Source organism: Mus pahari, chromosome 8 (genome assembly GCF_900095145.1).
Source record: "Mus pahari chromosome 8, PAHARI_EIJ_v1.1, whole genome shotgun sequence".
Taxonomy (NCBI): Eukaryota; Metazoa; Chordata; class Mammalia; order Rodentia; family Muridae; genus Mus; species Mus pahari.
Genome location: NC_034597.1, coordinates 98,435,899 through 98,454,532, shown reverse-complemented (window position 1 = coordinate 98,454,532; position 18,634 = coordinate 98,435,899). Strand labels below are relative to the sequence as shown.

At 35.6% G+C, this 18,634-nt stretch overlaps 1 protein-coding gene across 1 annotated transcript; it reads left to right on the top strand.

The window, feature by feature from the left end:
• The first annotated feature begins 7,370 nt into the window (after positions 1-7,370).
• On the top strand, positions 7,371-14,006 carry Slitrk6 (SLIT and NTRK like family member 6). Its single transcript, XM_021203530.1, has 2 exons — positions 7,371-7,885; positions 10,278-14,006. The coding sequence occupies exon 2, from the start codon at positions 10,302-10,304 to the stop codon at positions 12,822-12,824; it is 2,523 nt and encodes an 840-aa protein (XP_021059189.1). The 5' UTR covers positions 7,371-7,885; positions 10,278-10,301; the 3' UTR covers positions 12,825-14,006.
• The last annotated feature ends 4,628 nt before the right edge of the window (positions 14,007-18,634 follow it).

Here is an 18,634-nt window from a genome sequence, read left to right as displayed (position 1 = left end):
AAATTTGATGTGATATTATACAAAATTCACGTGCTATTTAATCCTAAAGATTCTTACAAAATAATGTTTCCTCTTTATTAAATCAAAAATATTTCTTTATCAAAAAACAAATTTAATAGAATAATTTTATCATCATGATCTTAACTTTTATTCAAAGTACATAATGATTATTTTATACTCAGTATTTGTCATATTGTAATATAGAAATACATGAAAATTATAGAATATATTGAGTATATTTTCTTACATTTCTGGATTAACATTTACAATACTACTATCTGGAAATTAAACATCCTTTTTTTATTAGATATTTTCTTTATTTACATTTCAAATGTTATCCCCTTTCCTAGTTTCCCCTCTTAAAACTCCCTATTCCTTCCCCCTCCCCCTTAAACATACTTTTTGGAAGGGAAAAATTTTAGAATTTTTTTGAATTATGATAGTTACAGTCTTATATTTTTCATGCATGTTCCAAAGTAAAATATAAAATGAAAATGTCTCTTTAGGACAAATATAGGTCAATTCTGAAAGGATATTTTTCACTTATCTGAGGTTTAATTTATCAATCAAAGGTTAATTCTGAGTTTTATAACACTTCAAAATATCTTATATACTCATACGCAGATGTGTTTGAACTGAACACTTGATTCTGGGTGACCTATTAAGTTTCTCATTAGAAAAGTCCCAATATCCATCCCTTGGTCAAAAGCCATTAATTGTCTGTAGTCCATATAGGGGTGGGACTTCACGGGATTTACACATTCATGTAACATGTGGTCTGATATCATTGTCTAGTTACCAGCAGGATGTATGTCTAGTTACCAGCAGGATGTAGGTATATATATATATATATATATATATATATATATATATATATATATTCTTGAGGGGCTACTAAACTAGAGCAGTAACTGTGCTACATACTCTACAGTCATGCACAGGAAAAAAAAAATACAAAGGAGAGCTAGGTCCTCCCTCAGATCTTCTCGCTCTAAGAAAACATCTTGGATTAGCACTGATTCAGCACAAGGGCTTTCCTGCATTTTTGTATATTGCTCATTTTTCAACATGAAAGAATTCGTACACACTTTGGTGAGTCACTTTGCTTAGTCATCAATTAGAAGAAGAGTGTTACAGAATCCCTAACGCATTTTCTATGGAAACAGCAGATTTCCCTTGTTCCTATCTTTGTTTTGCTTTATTCTATTTTAGGTTTTCCTTGGTTAAACAATGGTATAAGTCAGTGTGAACCAACTTCAATTCAGCAACAGGAAATTGGACCTTACATCAGTTTACATATGAGTACAATAATGGCCAGAATCTCTCAAACTCTCTCTCTCTCTCTCTCTCTCTCTCTCTCTCTCTCTCTCTCTCTCTCTCCCTCTGTGTGTGTGTATGTGTGTGTGTGTGTGAACATCTTTCTCTGTCTGTCTGTCTCTCTCTGTCTCTCTCTCCCTTCCTCCCTCCCTCCCCTATCCCTCCCTCTCTCTTCTCTCTGTCTCTCTCTTCTCTCTGTCTCTGTCTCTCTCTGTCTCTCTGTCTCTCTGTCTCTGTCTCTGTCTCTCTCTGTCTCTCTGTCTCTGTCTCTGTCTCTGTCTCTGTCTCTGTCTCTCTCTCTCTCTCTCTCTCTCTCTCCTTCCTGCTTGCGCTTTATTTATTTGTTGCTTGCTTACCTCCAAAATCAGCCTCCCCTCCTTACAGTCCTCCCTTCATACAGATCCCCCATTACTAGCTCCCTTTTAACTCTGAGAAGAAGATGTCTGCCTTGGTTATAACTCCACCCTAGCAATCACCTCACTGCAGAAATAGGGGATTCTCTCTCACTGAGCTCTGAGGCCAGACGATGCAGCCCAGTAAGGGAAACAAGATCCACAGTCAGGCAACAGTTCAGAGACAGCCCCTCCTCCAGTTGTTAGGAGTCCTATGTGAAAACCAAGCTGCATATTATGTGGCAGATGGGGAGTTTGGACCAGCCCATGTTTGCTCGTTGGTTGGTGGTTGTCTCTGTGAGCCCTTAAGGGTCCAGGTTATGTGACACTTGGTGGTCCTGTGAAGCCCCAGTGTTCTTTGTGTCCCTTAATCATTCTACAACTCTTCCACAAACCTCCCAAACTCCATCTCTTTATTGCCTGTAGTTCTTTGAATCTGTTTCCATTAGCTGCTGGGTAGAGCCTCTCAGAGGACATTTATGTTAGGATCCTGTCTACAAGCAAAGCAGAGTATCATTAATAATGCCAGGGATTAGTTCTTGCCCATGGAATTAGTCTCAGTTGGGCCAGACACTGGTTGGTGATTCCTACTGTCTATACCCCATCTTTGTTCCTACATAAAACTTCTCTTAGGATAAATCAATTTTCCTTTTCTTAGTATTGCATATTTACAGTCAGAATATATAAGGCATGAATGAAATATCAGATTCAATTAAAGCTTAATCATTTTAGATAAAGTTTCAATGCCAAACACTCCTTTTTGAAAGACTCATTTATATGCAATGGTGCAAATGATTACATTTTTGTCATTCATTTCTTCCAATATATGCCATGCCATGATAATACCCAAGAGAAGGGTTGCGCAAGCTGGACCTGTGCCAATGCCACTCTCACTTATGGAGACGCCAGAGGAATGGTAAACATGAGCAAGATATGATCTTCATCCACTGAAAGTTATGTTCTGTTCATTTAAGTGTATATTGTTATTGCAAGTAAGACATTGGTTGTGGGTCTACTCACATTCCAATCGTATCTCCAAGAAATGATGATTGTAAAACCTGATGGCCTTCTCTTCTACTGGAACATAAATGTGAAATCTAATTTTAATATTTGAATAGCAAATTTTGCTTTAATTGCAAGGCACAGAAATGTGATAATTAAAAGCAGTATTTTATAAAGGTTTTATGAGTTCATTGAGAATTGTATGCAATTTATTTTGTTCATTTTCACCCCACTACCAACTCAACTCTTCCCAATCCTTCTCAGTGCTCCATTTTGCTCCTCACCCAAATCAGAGTCATTGGATCATCACATCCAATTTTGTCTGCCCAAATATCAAACACTTTTGGACACCGAAATATAGTCAATTTATCGGTGACTGTAGTCTCAGAGGAAATGGCCTCTGCCTCTCTAAGCAGCAGTACTCTTATTTATTTATTTATTTATTTACTTATTTAATTTAATTTTATTTATGTAGGTATGGATCTATGTTATCTATACATTTATTTTACATCCTGACTACAGTCTCAAATTTTGTACCTCATTCAACCTTCACTCATTCTTAGTAAAATATATATTTTCACTTTATTAATTACCTTATAAAATGGAAAATATAGTGTCAAAAGTAAATATTTACTTTGCTACTAAGCTTTGGGATTGTCAGAAAGTATTTTCTTTATTTATGACAGGTTGTTTAAAACTTTTTTTTTTTTCTGGTTTTTCGAGACAGGGTTTCTCTGTGTAGCCCTGGCTGGCCTCGAACTCAGAAATCTGCCTGCCTCTGCCTCCGGAGTGCTGGGATGAGGTGTGCGTGCCACCATACCCGGCTTGTTTAAAACTTTTAATGAAATAAATACACTTCAATCCACATATAGAAATTTAAAGAAAACTGTAAGTTTGAATATGATATATTATTTATTTATTTATTTAATAATGTCCGTAAAATGGTTGCATTTGTGGATCTGTTAGATAAACCTGCAGGTGACAGTAATTTTGTGCAATCCTATAGACCTGTATTTAATACATGAACTCATATGAAAGAAGAAGGAAGGAACCACGTCCAGATTATCCTCCTCTTACCTTCCTTTATAGCCAGTAGCACATGTACCCTCCCCCACACACATATAACACTAGTAACAATAACGTAATTATTCTTCAAGAATGGCAACTGATTCTCTAGGCTCAGTAGCTACTAACTGCCTATATCCCCCTCATCTAGGGATGGATGAAATTGAAAAAAAAATTTAAAGCAATGCAAAATGACCTCACTGGCATTAATCTTAGTTATTTAGATTTCATTTTATTAACATTATTATAAATTTAAGTAGCCTATGGAGTAGACAAACCAAGATGATAGATAGCTATTTTGAATATCTGAGTTGAATATTTCCTTCAATGCAAGTTTGTAAATACATAAAAGGGACATTTATTTCAGGATATATGTTTAAAGTTTTTCTTCAGATGATAAAACTTCAAGAATTGCAAACACCGTGTGTGTTTCTCATTCACAGTGTCACTAGGATATTTTTTTCTAGCTAAAATAAAAAAGCTGACACAGATATCTACATCTGCAATCTTTCCAATTCCATAATCCAGCTGGTTAAAATACTCTACCTTAATCCTAAAACATTACTCTAAAATCAGTACAACCCCTCACAAGTACTCTAAGGTATAATTAGTCCAAGGATAGGAGAACAAATCTCTTTTATTTTGAGGTATGGGCTCATCTAGCCCAGGCTGGCCTTGAACTCACTATATAGCTAACAATGTACTTGGACTTATGATTGTAACACCTATGTTTGCTAGCTCTAATTCTGTGGCAAAATGGCATGACTATAAGCAACTTGGTGTGAAAGGCTTATTTCAGCATACAATTCATCATCCACAGTAGATGGGCAGAAACCTATAGGCAGGGACTGATGCACAGACAATAGAATGCTACTCATTTGCTTACTCCTCATTGCTTGCTCAAGACTGCATTCCTATACAGTCCAGAATCATCTATCAAAGGGTGGAAACAGTAGTGATAGGCTAGGCCCTTCCCCCATCAGTTACTAATTTAAGAAAATGAAGCACATCCCTGCCCACAGGCTAATCTGGTGAGAGTGTTCTCAGCTGAGTTGCCCACCTCTTGAATCAAACTTGTTCAAGACACATTGATATATACTAGTCAGCATAGCCTCCCACCTCTAACACCTTAACATGTGACCTTCTATGAACTATTCTGATAACATTTCTGATGGTGTGATAAAAGACCTAAACTAAAAGCAGCTGATCGGGAACATCTTTTAATGGACTTAATTTTTTCTTTTATGATCTGTCACTTTAGGAACCTTATCTTCCATCCACAATCAAGATCAGAAAGGGGCAAATACATGAACGCTCCTGTAACTCTGCTTCTCAGTTCTCTTTCCTCATTTACCTCATTTACCTCATTTACACAGGAGAGAGAGAGAGAGAGAGAGAGAGAGAGAGAGAGAGAGAGAGAGAGAGAGAGAGAGAGATCCAAAACTGGAGAACTCTGTGATAAGATGAGACAATATGTTTAAAGCACCATTATTTCATTATTTCCTGGCCATTGTTAATGTGCTCCTGCCATTCATGGCTTGGATATTTTCTATCTATGTAATGAAATAACTGATCACAGCAGTTAGTAAGGCCTAAAGAACAAGATGCTTACCTATAATCATTGACTGTTTTAAGTTTTATATTTAGCTAATGCTAAGATCATGCTTAAAAATGCATAATCAACATTATCATTTTTCCATAGAATGCTAAAAATTATACTCAAAATAACTCTTCTTTTTGTTTCAATTGAATGTTACAGAACAAGTAAATTTTGTTAAAGTGCTGGGAGCAAACCCAAGGCCTTCCGAATGCTGTGCAAGCTTCTACCCCTGACCCACACGCCCATCTCTACAGCATCTTAAGCCTCCTCATCATTTCTTTCCTCTAGTTAGTTACTAATGTATAACTATAATGTATGGCTAAGGAAGTTAAGATATATTACATAAATTTCTGCTACTGGAAAACAGACATATGTTCAAGTTGACTAAAACTTGGCAAATATATCAGTACAGGTAAAAACAGTACAGAGCACATACGTTCCAGTTGTCCAGAAACAATTCGTTCACAGACTTGTCTTTTTGTTGTTTGTTTGTTTGTTTGTTTTGGTGGTCCTTCCTCCCAGTATAAAATAATAATGTGAGAACATTGTGTTTTCAGATGTTTGGAGTTCCTCTTCTCTCTTAATTTCTGATTGGTGACAATTCTAACGTGGAGCTTGCTGCCTATGCTATTACGTTGGTTTAAGTTATCCAATCACTGTACATTCTAACTGTCATCCTCTCATTTTAGTTCAATGGCCACTCTTCATCCTCCTATTTCCTCACAATTTTTCCTGCCCTCTTGTCTCTGCCCCAGTTTTAATGCACACAATGTCATGGACATAGATAAAAGAATGTAGACGATATAATGCAAAGGAATATAAAAAACCCCGGAAGACCTAAGTGTATACCAGCTGTCAACCACTGAATAACAATCCAGTTGTTACTCTTGCTTTTTGATGATGTACTTATCGTCAGAGTGAATTTTTCTGAAGTGAGATCTCAGGTTGTGTGTAGGGGCTCTGGAATCTTAGGGCAAGAAGAAATCTAAACAGTACATGTTTGGAGAAACAAATATGGGTATCTAATACATTCATTTTAAGCATGAAATGATCAGGCATTTGGAATGCCACAAATAAATAAGTTCTTATAATCAGTTAGAGAACTAAAGAAATACAGTCTTTGAATGCACGGAAAGATTTTAAAATGTATAAGATTTGAAGAAACAAATATTTTTAAAATAACGAACCACTTAGGAGCTTGTATTCTTCTCAGCTAATACAATTAGAATGCTACAGTTATTACATAGGTAACTAGATTCACTTTGATTTGTAAAAAATAATTTCATATGTAAGGGTGTGACATGCAGCTTATAAAGCAGTCTAAATAATCTTATTTATTTAAATACCTTTTAAAATAATTGCACTTCTATTGTAAACAAAAATCTGAATAAGTCAGAAGCAGCAGTGGCCCCAGATTTTAGCTTCAATATAAAATATTTTCTCTAGGGGGGAAAATAATGAAGCCTGAAAACTATAGTCCCACATCAGGCTTTTGATTTATTTTTAAATGGTGAATGAAAAAGCCACGTTCTTCAGAGAAGCAATTTGTGTCACATTTTAAAATTTAATTAGTGCCCAATTTCAACTCAAAACACCAAGCATAAAATGACAGGAAGTAACTATTGTGCAGGAAGCCTCCTTGTCGTTTCAGTGTGGGTGTGTAGTGTGTATGTGGTGTGTGTGTGTGTGTGTGTGTGTGTGTGTGTACAATATACTGCTGTGCAAGAAACAATTTCAACACTATATTATTCATCTTTCATTCATAACAAAACACATTATTAAGCATTTAAAGCCACATGCAATCATTTCCATCAAAATTCATTTGCTCTCTATTTGATAAAAATATAAATAAATAAAGTAGTGCAAAGACCATTTGCAGAAATAGGAGGCACTGAACAGTCCCAAGGTGGAGCTGTCTCCTGTGTTATATGACACTGGCAGATTAAAGCACTTCTGATGGGGAAGGGCTTAAAGGCTGAGTCAAAAGCCAAGAAGTCTCTTTATTTACGCCTACCTCCCAGTCCTTGGCAATCTGACTAATAACAAACTGAGCTAACTAGAAAGACTCGACCNAGAAGAAGGAGAGCTGTACAGAGTCTGGTTCCACAAGCAAAGAAAGCAAGAGTGAACACCCCCGGGTCTCCGCGTCTTGTTTATTTACAGTGATCAGCAGCTTGTCAATGGTTAACTATATGCAAAACAAAGTCAGCATAGCTGTGAAGTATGCTGTGAATATTAATTGGGGGAGAAAGGGACTCTGGCTTCAGGATGCTCCAGTGTGTGTTCTGCCTGCGAGACTTTCAATGAAAATAAGGGCTCAGCGTTTTGCCTTCGGCCAGATGTTTTAACTTTCTAAAGCTATGGGTCTTGAGAAAAAGTGATATTTGAGGAGAAAGTGCATTGTGGTCCTGTCGTTGGTGTTTTCTTTTTCAATAAAGAAACTGATTGACTTTGGATACTTCTTCCAGCTGGGCATTTCATATAGCACCAGGAAGTGACTGCTTCACAGGTAGGAGAAATGCTTGCAGCTTTTCTTATATGGATGTTTGTATTATCCTGAAGACAGTGAATTTATGTGTCTCTTCTCTCTCTCTCTCTCTCTCTCTCTCTCTCTCTCTCTCTCTCTCTCTCTCTCTCTCTCTCNTCTCTCTCTCTCTCTCTCTCTCTCTCTCTCTCTCTCTCTCTCTCCCTCTCTCTCTTCCTTAAAGGATACTCAGTTTTATCTTTGTTCACTAGCCAAGCTAATGCTGGAGCAGATGCCTTTTCTCCTGAGCTACGGGCATTTAGTTCAACAGCTGGCTGTAGGGAAAAACAGATTCCATAATATGCCATTATTTCTTTTTAAATATACAGCTTGTTGTTAGAAACTAAAAGTGTGTGCCTTCCGAGGGACAACTATATGCTATGGTTGAATTTCAAGTATAGGCATGACATTAGACAATGCTTTGAACTTCATATGACACTTTTATACGGTTCTGTCACAAAATTATGTAGTCTTCGAATATATGCAAATGGAGTTGTGACTATTTTAAGATTATATTAGATATGGACAATAGAGAATGATTCTTGATAGCTATACATTTCTGAAAAGATTTAAAACTATACCATGCACATTTTAAATAGCATAAATTGCTTGTAAGTTAAAAAATAAGCTGTTAACATCTGGAAAATATTTACTGTGTTCTCAGGATGCTGCTGTTGATGAAATAAATCAAACTCCTTGTTAGTAATTTATGAATTACTTAGACTTTCTGTGAGCCAAAGCACAAGCGGAAGGCTCCAACGCAAGCTGCTTCCTTCTGAGCAGAGTGCTCTGGACTGTTTAAAATTAGTCTTTCTCCCTGTGGAAATGTAGAGCCTCCTAACTTTGCCTTGACATGCAAAGACTTTCTGTTGTTTTGTTCCTTCAGTTGCCTTTTGCCTTCCAGAAACTTTGGATTGTAAATTTCTAAGGAAACAATGTATTTTCAGGGACCAAAGTTTACTTTCAGACTTATTGACTCAATCTGGGATTTTTAATCTGATTGTAATTAACATCAAAGTTACTATTTGTATTTTATCTACAAAATTGAAAGCATTTACCAGCATTGTAATGCTCAGTGGTTGTGAAATATGATGCTTGTCTTTCAACTTCATTTATCTACTTATGGCCAAATATTTAAAGAAAGAACAAGTTTATATATACTTAGATTTGTATGTGTTTCCCCTTGTCTCTGCAATCATTTCAAAGTGAGTCTTTCTGAGGACTGCTGATATACTTGTAGTTTTGTGGGGATTGATGGCTTATATAAATGGTTGCTTACTAATCTATCATTTTTTTTAGGCATCTAAAGAATATCCTGAAACATTTTAAAGGTGTGCAGTTTATTTCAGACCTCATTTTTTGCAAATGCTTGCCTTATGGAAAACTGAATTGTGAGGTGACATTCAGTGTCCAACGTCCTGCTTAGTGTGTCCTCTGCAAGTCATTGGCCAGACCTTCAGAGCATTGCTTATTTTGTTTGTTGTCACATTCGTTTGTTTGTTTGTTTAGAGAATACTGATATACATGTTATCTATTTCTTTTTATCTAACTAAGTTTTACTTCATTCATGAGGAAATTTAAAAGCAGCAGAAAGTATCTCACATCTAGAAATCCAAGATAAAGTGCCTTTTTAAAAACGTGGGTATTTTTAAACATATGTATTTGATACTCAGAAGGCTTGTACAAAATGCCTCAGGGAAAAAAAAAAAAGAGCCAAAACAAAAATCATTTTTATAACACTATGTTTTATTATACAATTAAAGACACATCTTCCTTAATCTTTTAAAGTAAATTTTCAACACTATGCATATATTCTGCAAAACCAGAACAAGTTAAAACAAAGATATGCTTATACATAAATACTTACTTCAAGCTCCCTGAGAACATAAATGCACTTATAATTGTATACACATTTATATACACATTCACACCAGTGTATTTATCACCAGTGCTCTACATTATTTTATCCCATTTCTCACACACACACACACACACACACACACACACACATACACATAATTTTCTGGCATTCGTGGAATATTTTGCAAGAGAAATGAAACATGGTATATTCAGACATTCAGTTATGGACCACGATGAAGTATCCAGTTAGCCAGGGAGCATTCTCTTCTCTGTGAAAAGCACTTTTTAACACTTGTGATCACAAGTGCTGATATAATATTGTAATGTTTAATTATTCTTAATTTTGAGGAAGATGCAAGTTAAAGTACTCTGTTTAAATGATGATTCAAACTAAAAGAAAATGAAGATGCAGCAAGTTATTCAGAGTTTAATGGCAATTTTCCTTGTATTCAGATCTTGACAGACATTTCTTCCTGCTTTTGCCCATTAAAATCCCTTTTTATTACTTTTTTTACAGAGTCAGATCCAATCATATGACAAAATGAAGCTGTGGACTTACCTCCTTTACCTGTCTCTTCTTGCTTGTCTATCTCTACAGTCCCACTCACCAATGCCCTCGGTCAGAGGCTCTTGCGACATTCTTTGTAATTGTGAGGAGAAAGATGGCATAATGATAATAAACTGTGAAGAAAAAGGAATCAATAAATTATCCCAAATCAGTGTGCCACCATCACGACCTTTCCACTTAAGTTTATTAAATAATGGCTTGACAATGCTTCACACGAATGACTTTTCTGGTCTTACCAATGCCCTTTCAATACACCTTGGATTTAACAACATAGCAGACATAGAGACTGGTGCATTTAATGGCCTTGGGCTTCTTAAGCAACTTCATATCAATCACAATTCTTTGGAAATTCTTAAAGAGGATACCTTCCATGGTTTGGAGAACCTGGAATTCTTGCAAGCTGATAATAATTTCATTACAGTAATTGAACCAAGTGCCTTCAGCAAGCTCAACAGGCTGAAAGTGTTAATTTTAAATGACAATGCTATTGAGAGTCTTCCTCCAAACATATTTCGATTTGTTCCTTTAACCCATCTAGATCTTCGTGGGAACCAGTTGCAAACATTGCCTTATGTTGGCTTTTTAGAACACATTGGCCGGATATTGGATCTCCAGTTGGAGGACAATAAGTGGGCCTGCAATTGTGAATTGTTGCAGCTAAAAAACTGGCTAGAAAATATGCCTCCACAATCTATAATTGGTGATGTAATATGCTACAGCCCTCCACTTTTCAAAGGAAGCGTACTGAGTCGTCTGAAAAAGGAATCTATTTGCCCTACTCCACCAGTATATGAAGAGCATGAGGATCCATCAGGATCTTTGCTGGCCATAACATCTTCAACAAGTGACAGCCGCCTATCAAGCAAGAATCCATCCATTTTGAAACAACCTACCAGAGCACCAGGTTTGGTACCTTACCTTACAAAGCCATCCACTCAGCTTCCAGTACCTTACTGTCCTATCCCTTGCAATTGCAAAGTTCTCTCCCCTTCGGGACTTCTAATCCACTGTCAGGAGCGCAATATTGAAAGCCTGTCAGATCTACAGCCTTCTCCACACAATCCTAGAAAGCTGATTCTTGCGGGCAACATTATTCAGACCTTAATGAAGTCTGACCTTATAGACTATTTCACTTTGGAAATGCTTCACTTGGGAAACAATTGCATTGAAGTTCTAGAAGAAGGATCATTTATGAATCTCACAAGACTCCAGAAACTCTATCTCAATGGCAATCATCTGACCAAACTAAATAAAGGCATGTTCCTTGGTCTTCACAGTCTCGAATATTTGTATCTTGAATACAATGCAGTAAAGGAAATATTACCAGGGACCTTCAACCCAATGCCTAAACTGAAAGTTCTTTATTTAAATAACAATCTCCTTCAAGTTTTACCGGCACATATTTTTTTAGGCATTCCTCTAACTAGAGTAAATCTTAAAACAAACCAATTCACCCATTTACCTGTAAGTAACATCTTAGATGACCTTGACTTCCTGATACAGATTGACCTTGAGGATAACCCCTGGGACTGCTCTTGTGACTTGGTTGGATTGCAGCAATGGATACACAAGCTTGGCAAGGGCACAATGACAGATGATATTCTCTGCACTTCCCCAGGGCATCTGGACAAGAAGGAATTAAAAGCCCTCAACAGCGATCTTCTTTGTCCTGGTTTAGTAAATAATCCTTCCATGCCAACCCAGACTAGTTATGTTATTGTCACTTCTCCCACGGTGGCAGCAGATACAGCTGGTACTCTCTTAAGTTCTCTCACTGATGCTGTGCCCCTATCAGTTCTAATATTAGGACTTCTGATTGTATTCATAACTATTGTATTCTGTGCTGCGGGGATTGTGGTTTTTGTCCTCCACCGTAGGAGAAGATATAAGAAGAAGAAAGTAGAGGGGCAACTGAGAGACAACAGTCCTGTACACTTGCAGTATAGCATGTATGGTCATAAAACAACCCACCATACAACCGAAAGACCCTCTTCCTCTCTCTATGAACAACACATGGTGAGCCCAATGGTTCATGTCTACAGAAGTCCATCCTTTGGTCCAAAGCATTTGGAAGAAGTTGAGGAAAGAAATGATAAAGAAGGAAATGATGCAAAACATCTTCAAAGGAGCCTGTTAGAACGAGAAAATCATTCACCCCTTACAGGTTCAAATATAAAATACAAAACTACAGACCAATCAACAGATTTCCTATCATTTCAGGATGCAAGTTTATTATATAGGAACATTTTAGAGAAGGAAAAGGAACTTCAGCAACTTAGCATCACAGAGTACCTAAGAAAAAATCTTGCTCAGCTCCAGCCAGATGTGGAGGTTAACTATCCTGGAGCCCATGAGGAGCTAAAATTAATGGAAACGTTGATGTACTCACGACCAAGGAAGGTGTTGGTAGAACAGACTAAAAATGAATACTTTGAGCTCAAAGCTAACCTGCATGCTGAACCTGACTACTTAGAAGTCTTGGAGCAGCAAACATAGAGGGACTGTTTGTGGGCTTTTTCAGAAACAGCTGTGACTCTGACTTAAGTCCAAACCTTTGAAATAAGTGCCTTACGTGGGTGTTATCAATCAAAACTCAGCACAGCAGTCATCCTATGAGAGATAAAAGGAGAAAGTGAAACTCAGGGACAATTGAGGAAGCCATGGCATTATTATCAGGCAATATAGCCTGTTCCAAATAAAACAAGTCCTTGCATACAACTGATGCAACGACTATAGTAGTATTGCTCCATATGCTTACAAGTATTTCATAGAATTTCTCTTGCACACCTAAAGGGTTGAACATATAAAAAGCTCCAGTTTTCTTGGATACTCTATTCATGACTAAATGCAATTAAATTTCATCAATTAAGTATATACCTGTATATACATATATATACATAGTATGTAAGGAATTTATTCATAATCAACATATATGTCAAAAATTTGTATTATCAATCGCACTAAATTTTCTCACAATAAGTGAAAGGGGAACTGGAACTTAAATTTAAAAAGCGGCAATAGTAAGTAAAAATGTAAATTTTGTAATTACGCAGGCCATTAATGATTCAGAGTTTCCAACAAAAGGTGCCATTGCTAAGGTTTCTGAACTCAGACTCAAGATGGCAAATAGTTCATGTGGGATAAATAAGCAAATGTGTTAGTTTAATCTACACATTTCCTGTGGATATTTTTTGATGTAATGCTGCTGTGAACCTAAGGTATGTGATTTGTGTTCGACATTCTATTCTTCTTGGGATTTTTTTTTTTTAAAATGCTACTGAGATTCTACTGTATATATGATTAGAGCACTTAGGAAGTTTGCTTCTTTTTATAGTGTTAATTATTTGTACAACTGGATGATAATGATAAAAACATGTCTTTTGTGGCAAGTAATTCAAAGGTATAAAATGAATAGTAAAACTTATTTTATTTTTATTGACATACACTGATAGATACTGTAGATCAGTTGCAAAAGGCGTTTCTACAGGTAAGTGTTCGGAGCTGCCTCAGGAGAGGGACAGTGTAGCTTTATTTTACAAGAAGGTATCACTAGATTTCTATGAACTATTTATTCTGTACAGTTTTGTATATTTTTGGTTCACAAGATGATTATACTTGGGTGCCTTTTAAGAAAGTTTAAGATTAATGCTCACTTCAATAAAAGTAAAGTGAAAACATTTCTAAAAGTGTTTCAATAATTATTCTAAGCTGTGATTCATTCATGTTATGATTATCACCTCAGTATACTCTCCATATGGAAAAGGCTGGCTCTATTTGTGTGTGCATAGAAGTCCTGTGTTCATCACACACACACACACACACACACACACACACACACACACACACACATACACACACAAAACAAACCTTTTGGTTTTTCATATGAATGACACTGAACCTAAAATAGGTGTTTGCTTATTTATTTGTAGTTATAATTTTCATATATAATTTCGACTCTATTGGGACAAAAGAATCACTCAGTTTCCTTGAAATCTGTGTTTTTAACACATTGCAATACTGAACTCTTGTTGGGAGAGAAAATAATGAAAAAAATGTACGTTTGTCCACTCATGTAACAATGTCTTTCAGCAATGTCTGAGTATTCTACCAAGTATTTCATCTTTAAATACTCAATTTTTTCCCCTACTGTCAATACTGTGAGGTCTGTTACAAAAGGTTTCAAGACTAGATCTGAGTCTAATCTGTAATCACAGTCACTAGATTTATATTGTAACTTATTTGTTACATTAATGGAATCAAAACTTTAAAGGCTCATTGTAAACCAACCTCACTTTATTAATTTCCAGAACTTGGAAAGACATCATACTTGTGTTTTTGCGCAAAATAAAAATTTCTAGGTAAACTGCATGTACATAAGATTGCTTTAGGCTTGTAGAAAAACTATTAAGTATAGTGACTGCCAATTTCTTCAAGTATGGAGTTTACACACGATACACTGAGGAAACAAAAACTCTTGAGCAAAAAATGTGTTATCCTATTTCTCCTACTCAGTTGAGTTTCTGCCAAAATTTTTTATCCCAATCACAACCATAGTAGTATAAGCAACATTTGCAAATCCCCAAGATTCAGGAATCTTTGAAGTGGATCTGTGCATGCAAGTTCATACATGCATGAAGAAAAATATACCTTCAGGATTATCCTTCTCCTTTCAGTGCAGTAACGTTTTATATCTCCATGGATTTTTCATTCCTGAAATTAATAGTCTTAATTTTTCAACTTATTATCAAGAGGAACAAAATTATTTATGAAATCATGTAAGTATATCATTCAAGTTACAGATATTCACAAAACTAAAGGCAATAAAATATGAGTAAAACTTTAAAGGACTTGAAAAATATTATAGCTTCCAAGGTGTACCAATATTTTAGGTAACTGAATATTTATTTCTCAGTAAATATTGCTTTGTCATGTATTTTCCTACTAATTATTGATTGTTGGTATGTATCTCAAATAAGGTATTATGATCTGTCAAATTTATTTTTAATTTAAATCTTTGATTATTTACTTTTGTTCTATATACCTTTTTTATTAAACAAAATGAGATCTATTTCATTACTTGTTTACAAAGTCACTTGGCCCCTGAGCTAACAGAATCACCTAGTACTCCAACTCTTATTACAGTACTTTCATCTTTGCCATATAAGGTGGTTACCTGAAAACCCCTTAATTATATCTGGTTACCTTCTTGTTCCAAGTAGAAATTATCCTGTTTTCATTGTGTATCACTGTATATCTTTAGTTATGTACAAAAATTAAATTTCTGTAATGTATTGACAGTAGTATAATATCATTGTAGTAACAGTACTTTTAATTCTGTCTTACTCTATTATATGTAAGTTATAGGAAGATTTCTGGGAAAAGTCACAGTAGTCAGTAAATAACGTGCGAGTCCTCGTGACTTAAAGTCATTGAGGCCTTCTATTAATCTCCATCATGCGACTGAAATTTTAAAATCTATAGAAGAAAAATTATATCAACTGTGCTGCCTTTTTACAATCAATATCCTGTATTCTGGCACAGACAAAACCTCTTTCTACTGATTTCATGTTAAATAAACTGAAGCATCATGTAAGCTGCCTTAAGCTCCTTTGATGCCTTGGCCAACTAATTCAAAAGGCTTAAGATTTGAAGCAGGATCGAAAATCTGACATATGTAAACCCCTTTTCATTAACATCACACTTTAGAAGTAATGGATTATATCCCTTCATGTAAATATAGGACTTTGTTGTCAAATCTATATATTCATATTTATTAATTAAAATGCCAATATGTGATCTCTATTAATTTTTCTATCACATATGTATTTATATATGATATCTACTAATTGATCAAATATATATTCAATGAGATAATATAAATTTGTCTTATAATTTGTATGTGGCAACTATAAAGAGATATTAATATTCTCAATATTAAATTGCATTATTTTTGTATGAGAGCTAAGAAATCATTTAAAATACTGTAAATGATGAGGAGACTAACAACTTGCTAGCTCTTAGTCATGTTTTTTTTTTTTTTTTTCAGAAAAAAAAAATATACACAGACGTTTTAACAGTGTTCCTCATGCAGTTGATAGTCAATCAAACAATCACTGGGAACATTTCTCTTAGTTGTGTCTATACAAATGCTATCTAGGTATCTTGTCAAGTGGAAAATGTTTTACACAGTGCAAGAAGGATTTTTTTCTATTTCTCTTAACCTTCCAGTATTTTATGAGGATGACAGAGTCATAAAGTTGACAAAATTTTAATGTAAATGGAGAGATTTTGATGTTGCTGTTCCAACCCCAGCCAGATTAACCCTGTATCTGAGGAACAAATTTAAAAATTTACCTCATGACTTAGAAATGGACTTATAATTAAGAACACAAAATTGAGAATTCCACTTTTTCTAATTTTTGATACACTGAAATCCTTAAGTTCATATTTGCAAATATGACTCAAATACTGTACATTACTGATATTTAGCTGGTGTAATAATTTTAACATTAAATTATTTTGTTAATGACTAACCACTTACGCAAATAATAACTGGTATTATCCTTATTGCTGCTATTATTTATTAAAGGTGCATTAATGTTTATTGTATACAACGCCATGTTTATAATGGGGTAGACAGCCAGATACAAAACCCTTTTCTAGCCGCTGTGAAAGCAAAATAAGTAGACAATTACTCTTCTGTTAGTAAATGTCTTTCAGCAGATTAGTGAATGAAGAAAGGAAACAATTCAAAACAACAAATTACAGACACACACTGGTATACTTCTGACTTAATTCAATTAGCATTGGGCACATTTGAAAAAGAGTATTTTTATTCCAATTTTTAAACATAGAGAGCAAAAAACTTGGCCTTATAACATAATGTTTTCCTTTGCACATGCAATTTTTTTAACCAAGAAAAACATGATAGTCCAAGGATGAATTAATAATATTAAATGAACAACTTATGTAAAATTTGTGAGAAATTAAATTTCACCTCATTAAGAAAATATCGACAAAACAATCATATTCTTGAAATTATTTGATTATAATGGATTCCCTATTTTTAAGGAAACCACCATTAGTACAAATACATAGCAATTATTTTCCATATTTTCTTCATATTCTAAGGAACCCAAACACACAGATGTCCTTGTTATTTTACACCACTCATAAGTTAATATAGCAACATATAGCAAAAGAAAGGTATTCATGTGAAAGTGCAACACAGTGGTTTCTTTTTAAGTATCAGTTTTTGTTTGATTTTTTTGTTTTTTTTTTTTTTGTTTTGTTTTGTTTTTCTTTTTGGACCTTCTTTGTTTTTCCTTGTTTTGCCTATTATTTGTTTTGGCTTTTTATTAATCATTTTATTCATTTACATTTCAAATGATATCCGCCTAACCGGTTACCCCTCCACAACTCCCTCCATCCTGTCCTCCCCTCCCCATTGCCTCTATGAGGGTGCTCCCCCACCCACCCCTCCACTCCTGCCTCACTGCTCTAGCATCCCCCTACACTGGGGCATTGAGCCTCCACAGGAGCAAGGGCTTCCCCTCTCATTGATGTCTGACAAGGCCATCCTCTGCTACATATGTATCTGGAGTCAAGGACCCCTCCATGTACACTCTTTGGTTGGTGGTTTAGTCTCTAGGAGCCCTGGGTGGTTCAGTAAGTTGATGTTGTTTTTCTTCCTATGGGGTTGCAATCCCCTTCAGTCCTTCCCCTAGCCCTTCCATTGGGGTACCTGGGCTCAGTCAGATGGTTGGCTGTGAGCATCTGCAGCTATATTTGTCAGGCTATGGCGGAGTCTCTCAGGACACAGCTACACCAGGCTCCCGTCAGTAAACTCATCTTGGCATCTGGGTTTGGAGTCTGCAAATGGTGGGCCAGTCTCTGGATGACGTTTCCTTCAGTCTCTGTTCCATTTTTTTTTTTTTTTTTTGTCCCTGTCTTCCTTTTGGACAGGAATATTTCTGTGTTAACAATTTTAAGATGGCTCTATCCCTCAACTGGGGGCCGTGCCTATCTTCTAGAGGTGTTCTCTTTTTTTGGGAAATGAGTGTAATAAAAAACTTAAATATGGTTGTAGCCATTAAAATATATTAATCAGATAATTTGGCCCTCCATCTTAGTACTCTAAAAACAAAGCTACATCTTATAGTACAGCAAACAAAAGATACTAAATCACAGCACAGTCCATAAGTCCTCTGGAGCTCTTCAATAATAACTTCCTTCCTTCCTTTCTTTCTTCCTTCCTTCCTTCCTTCCTTTCTTTCTTTCTTTCTTCTTTCCTTCCTTCCTTCTTT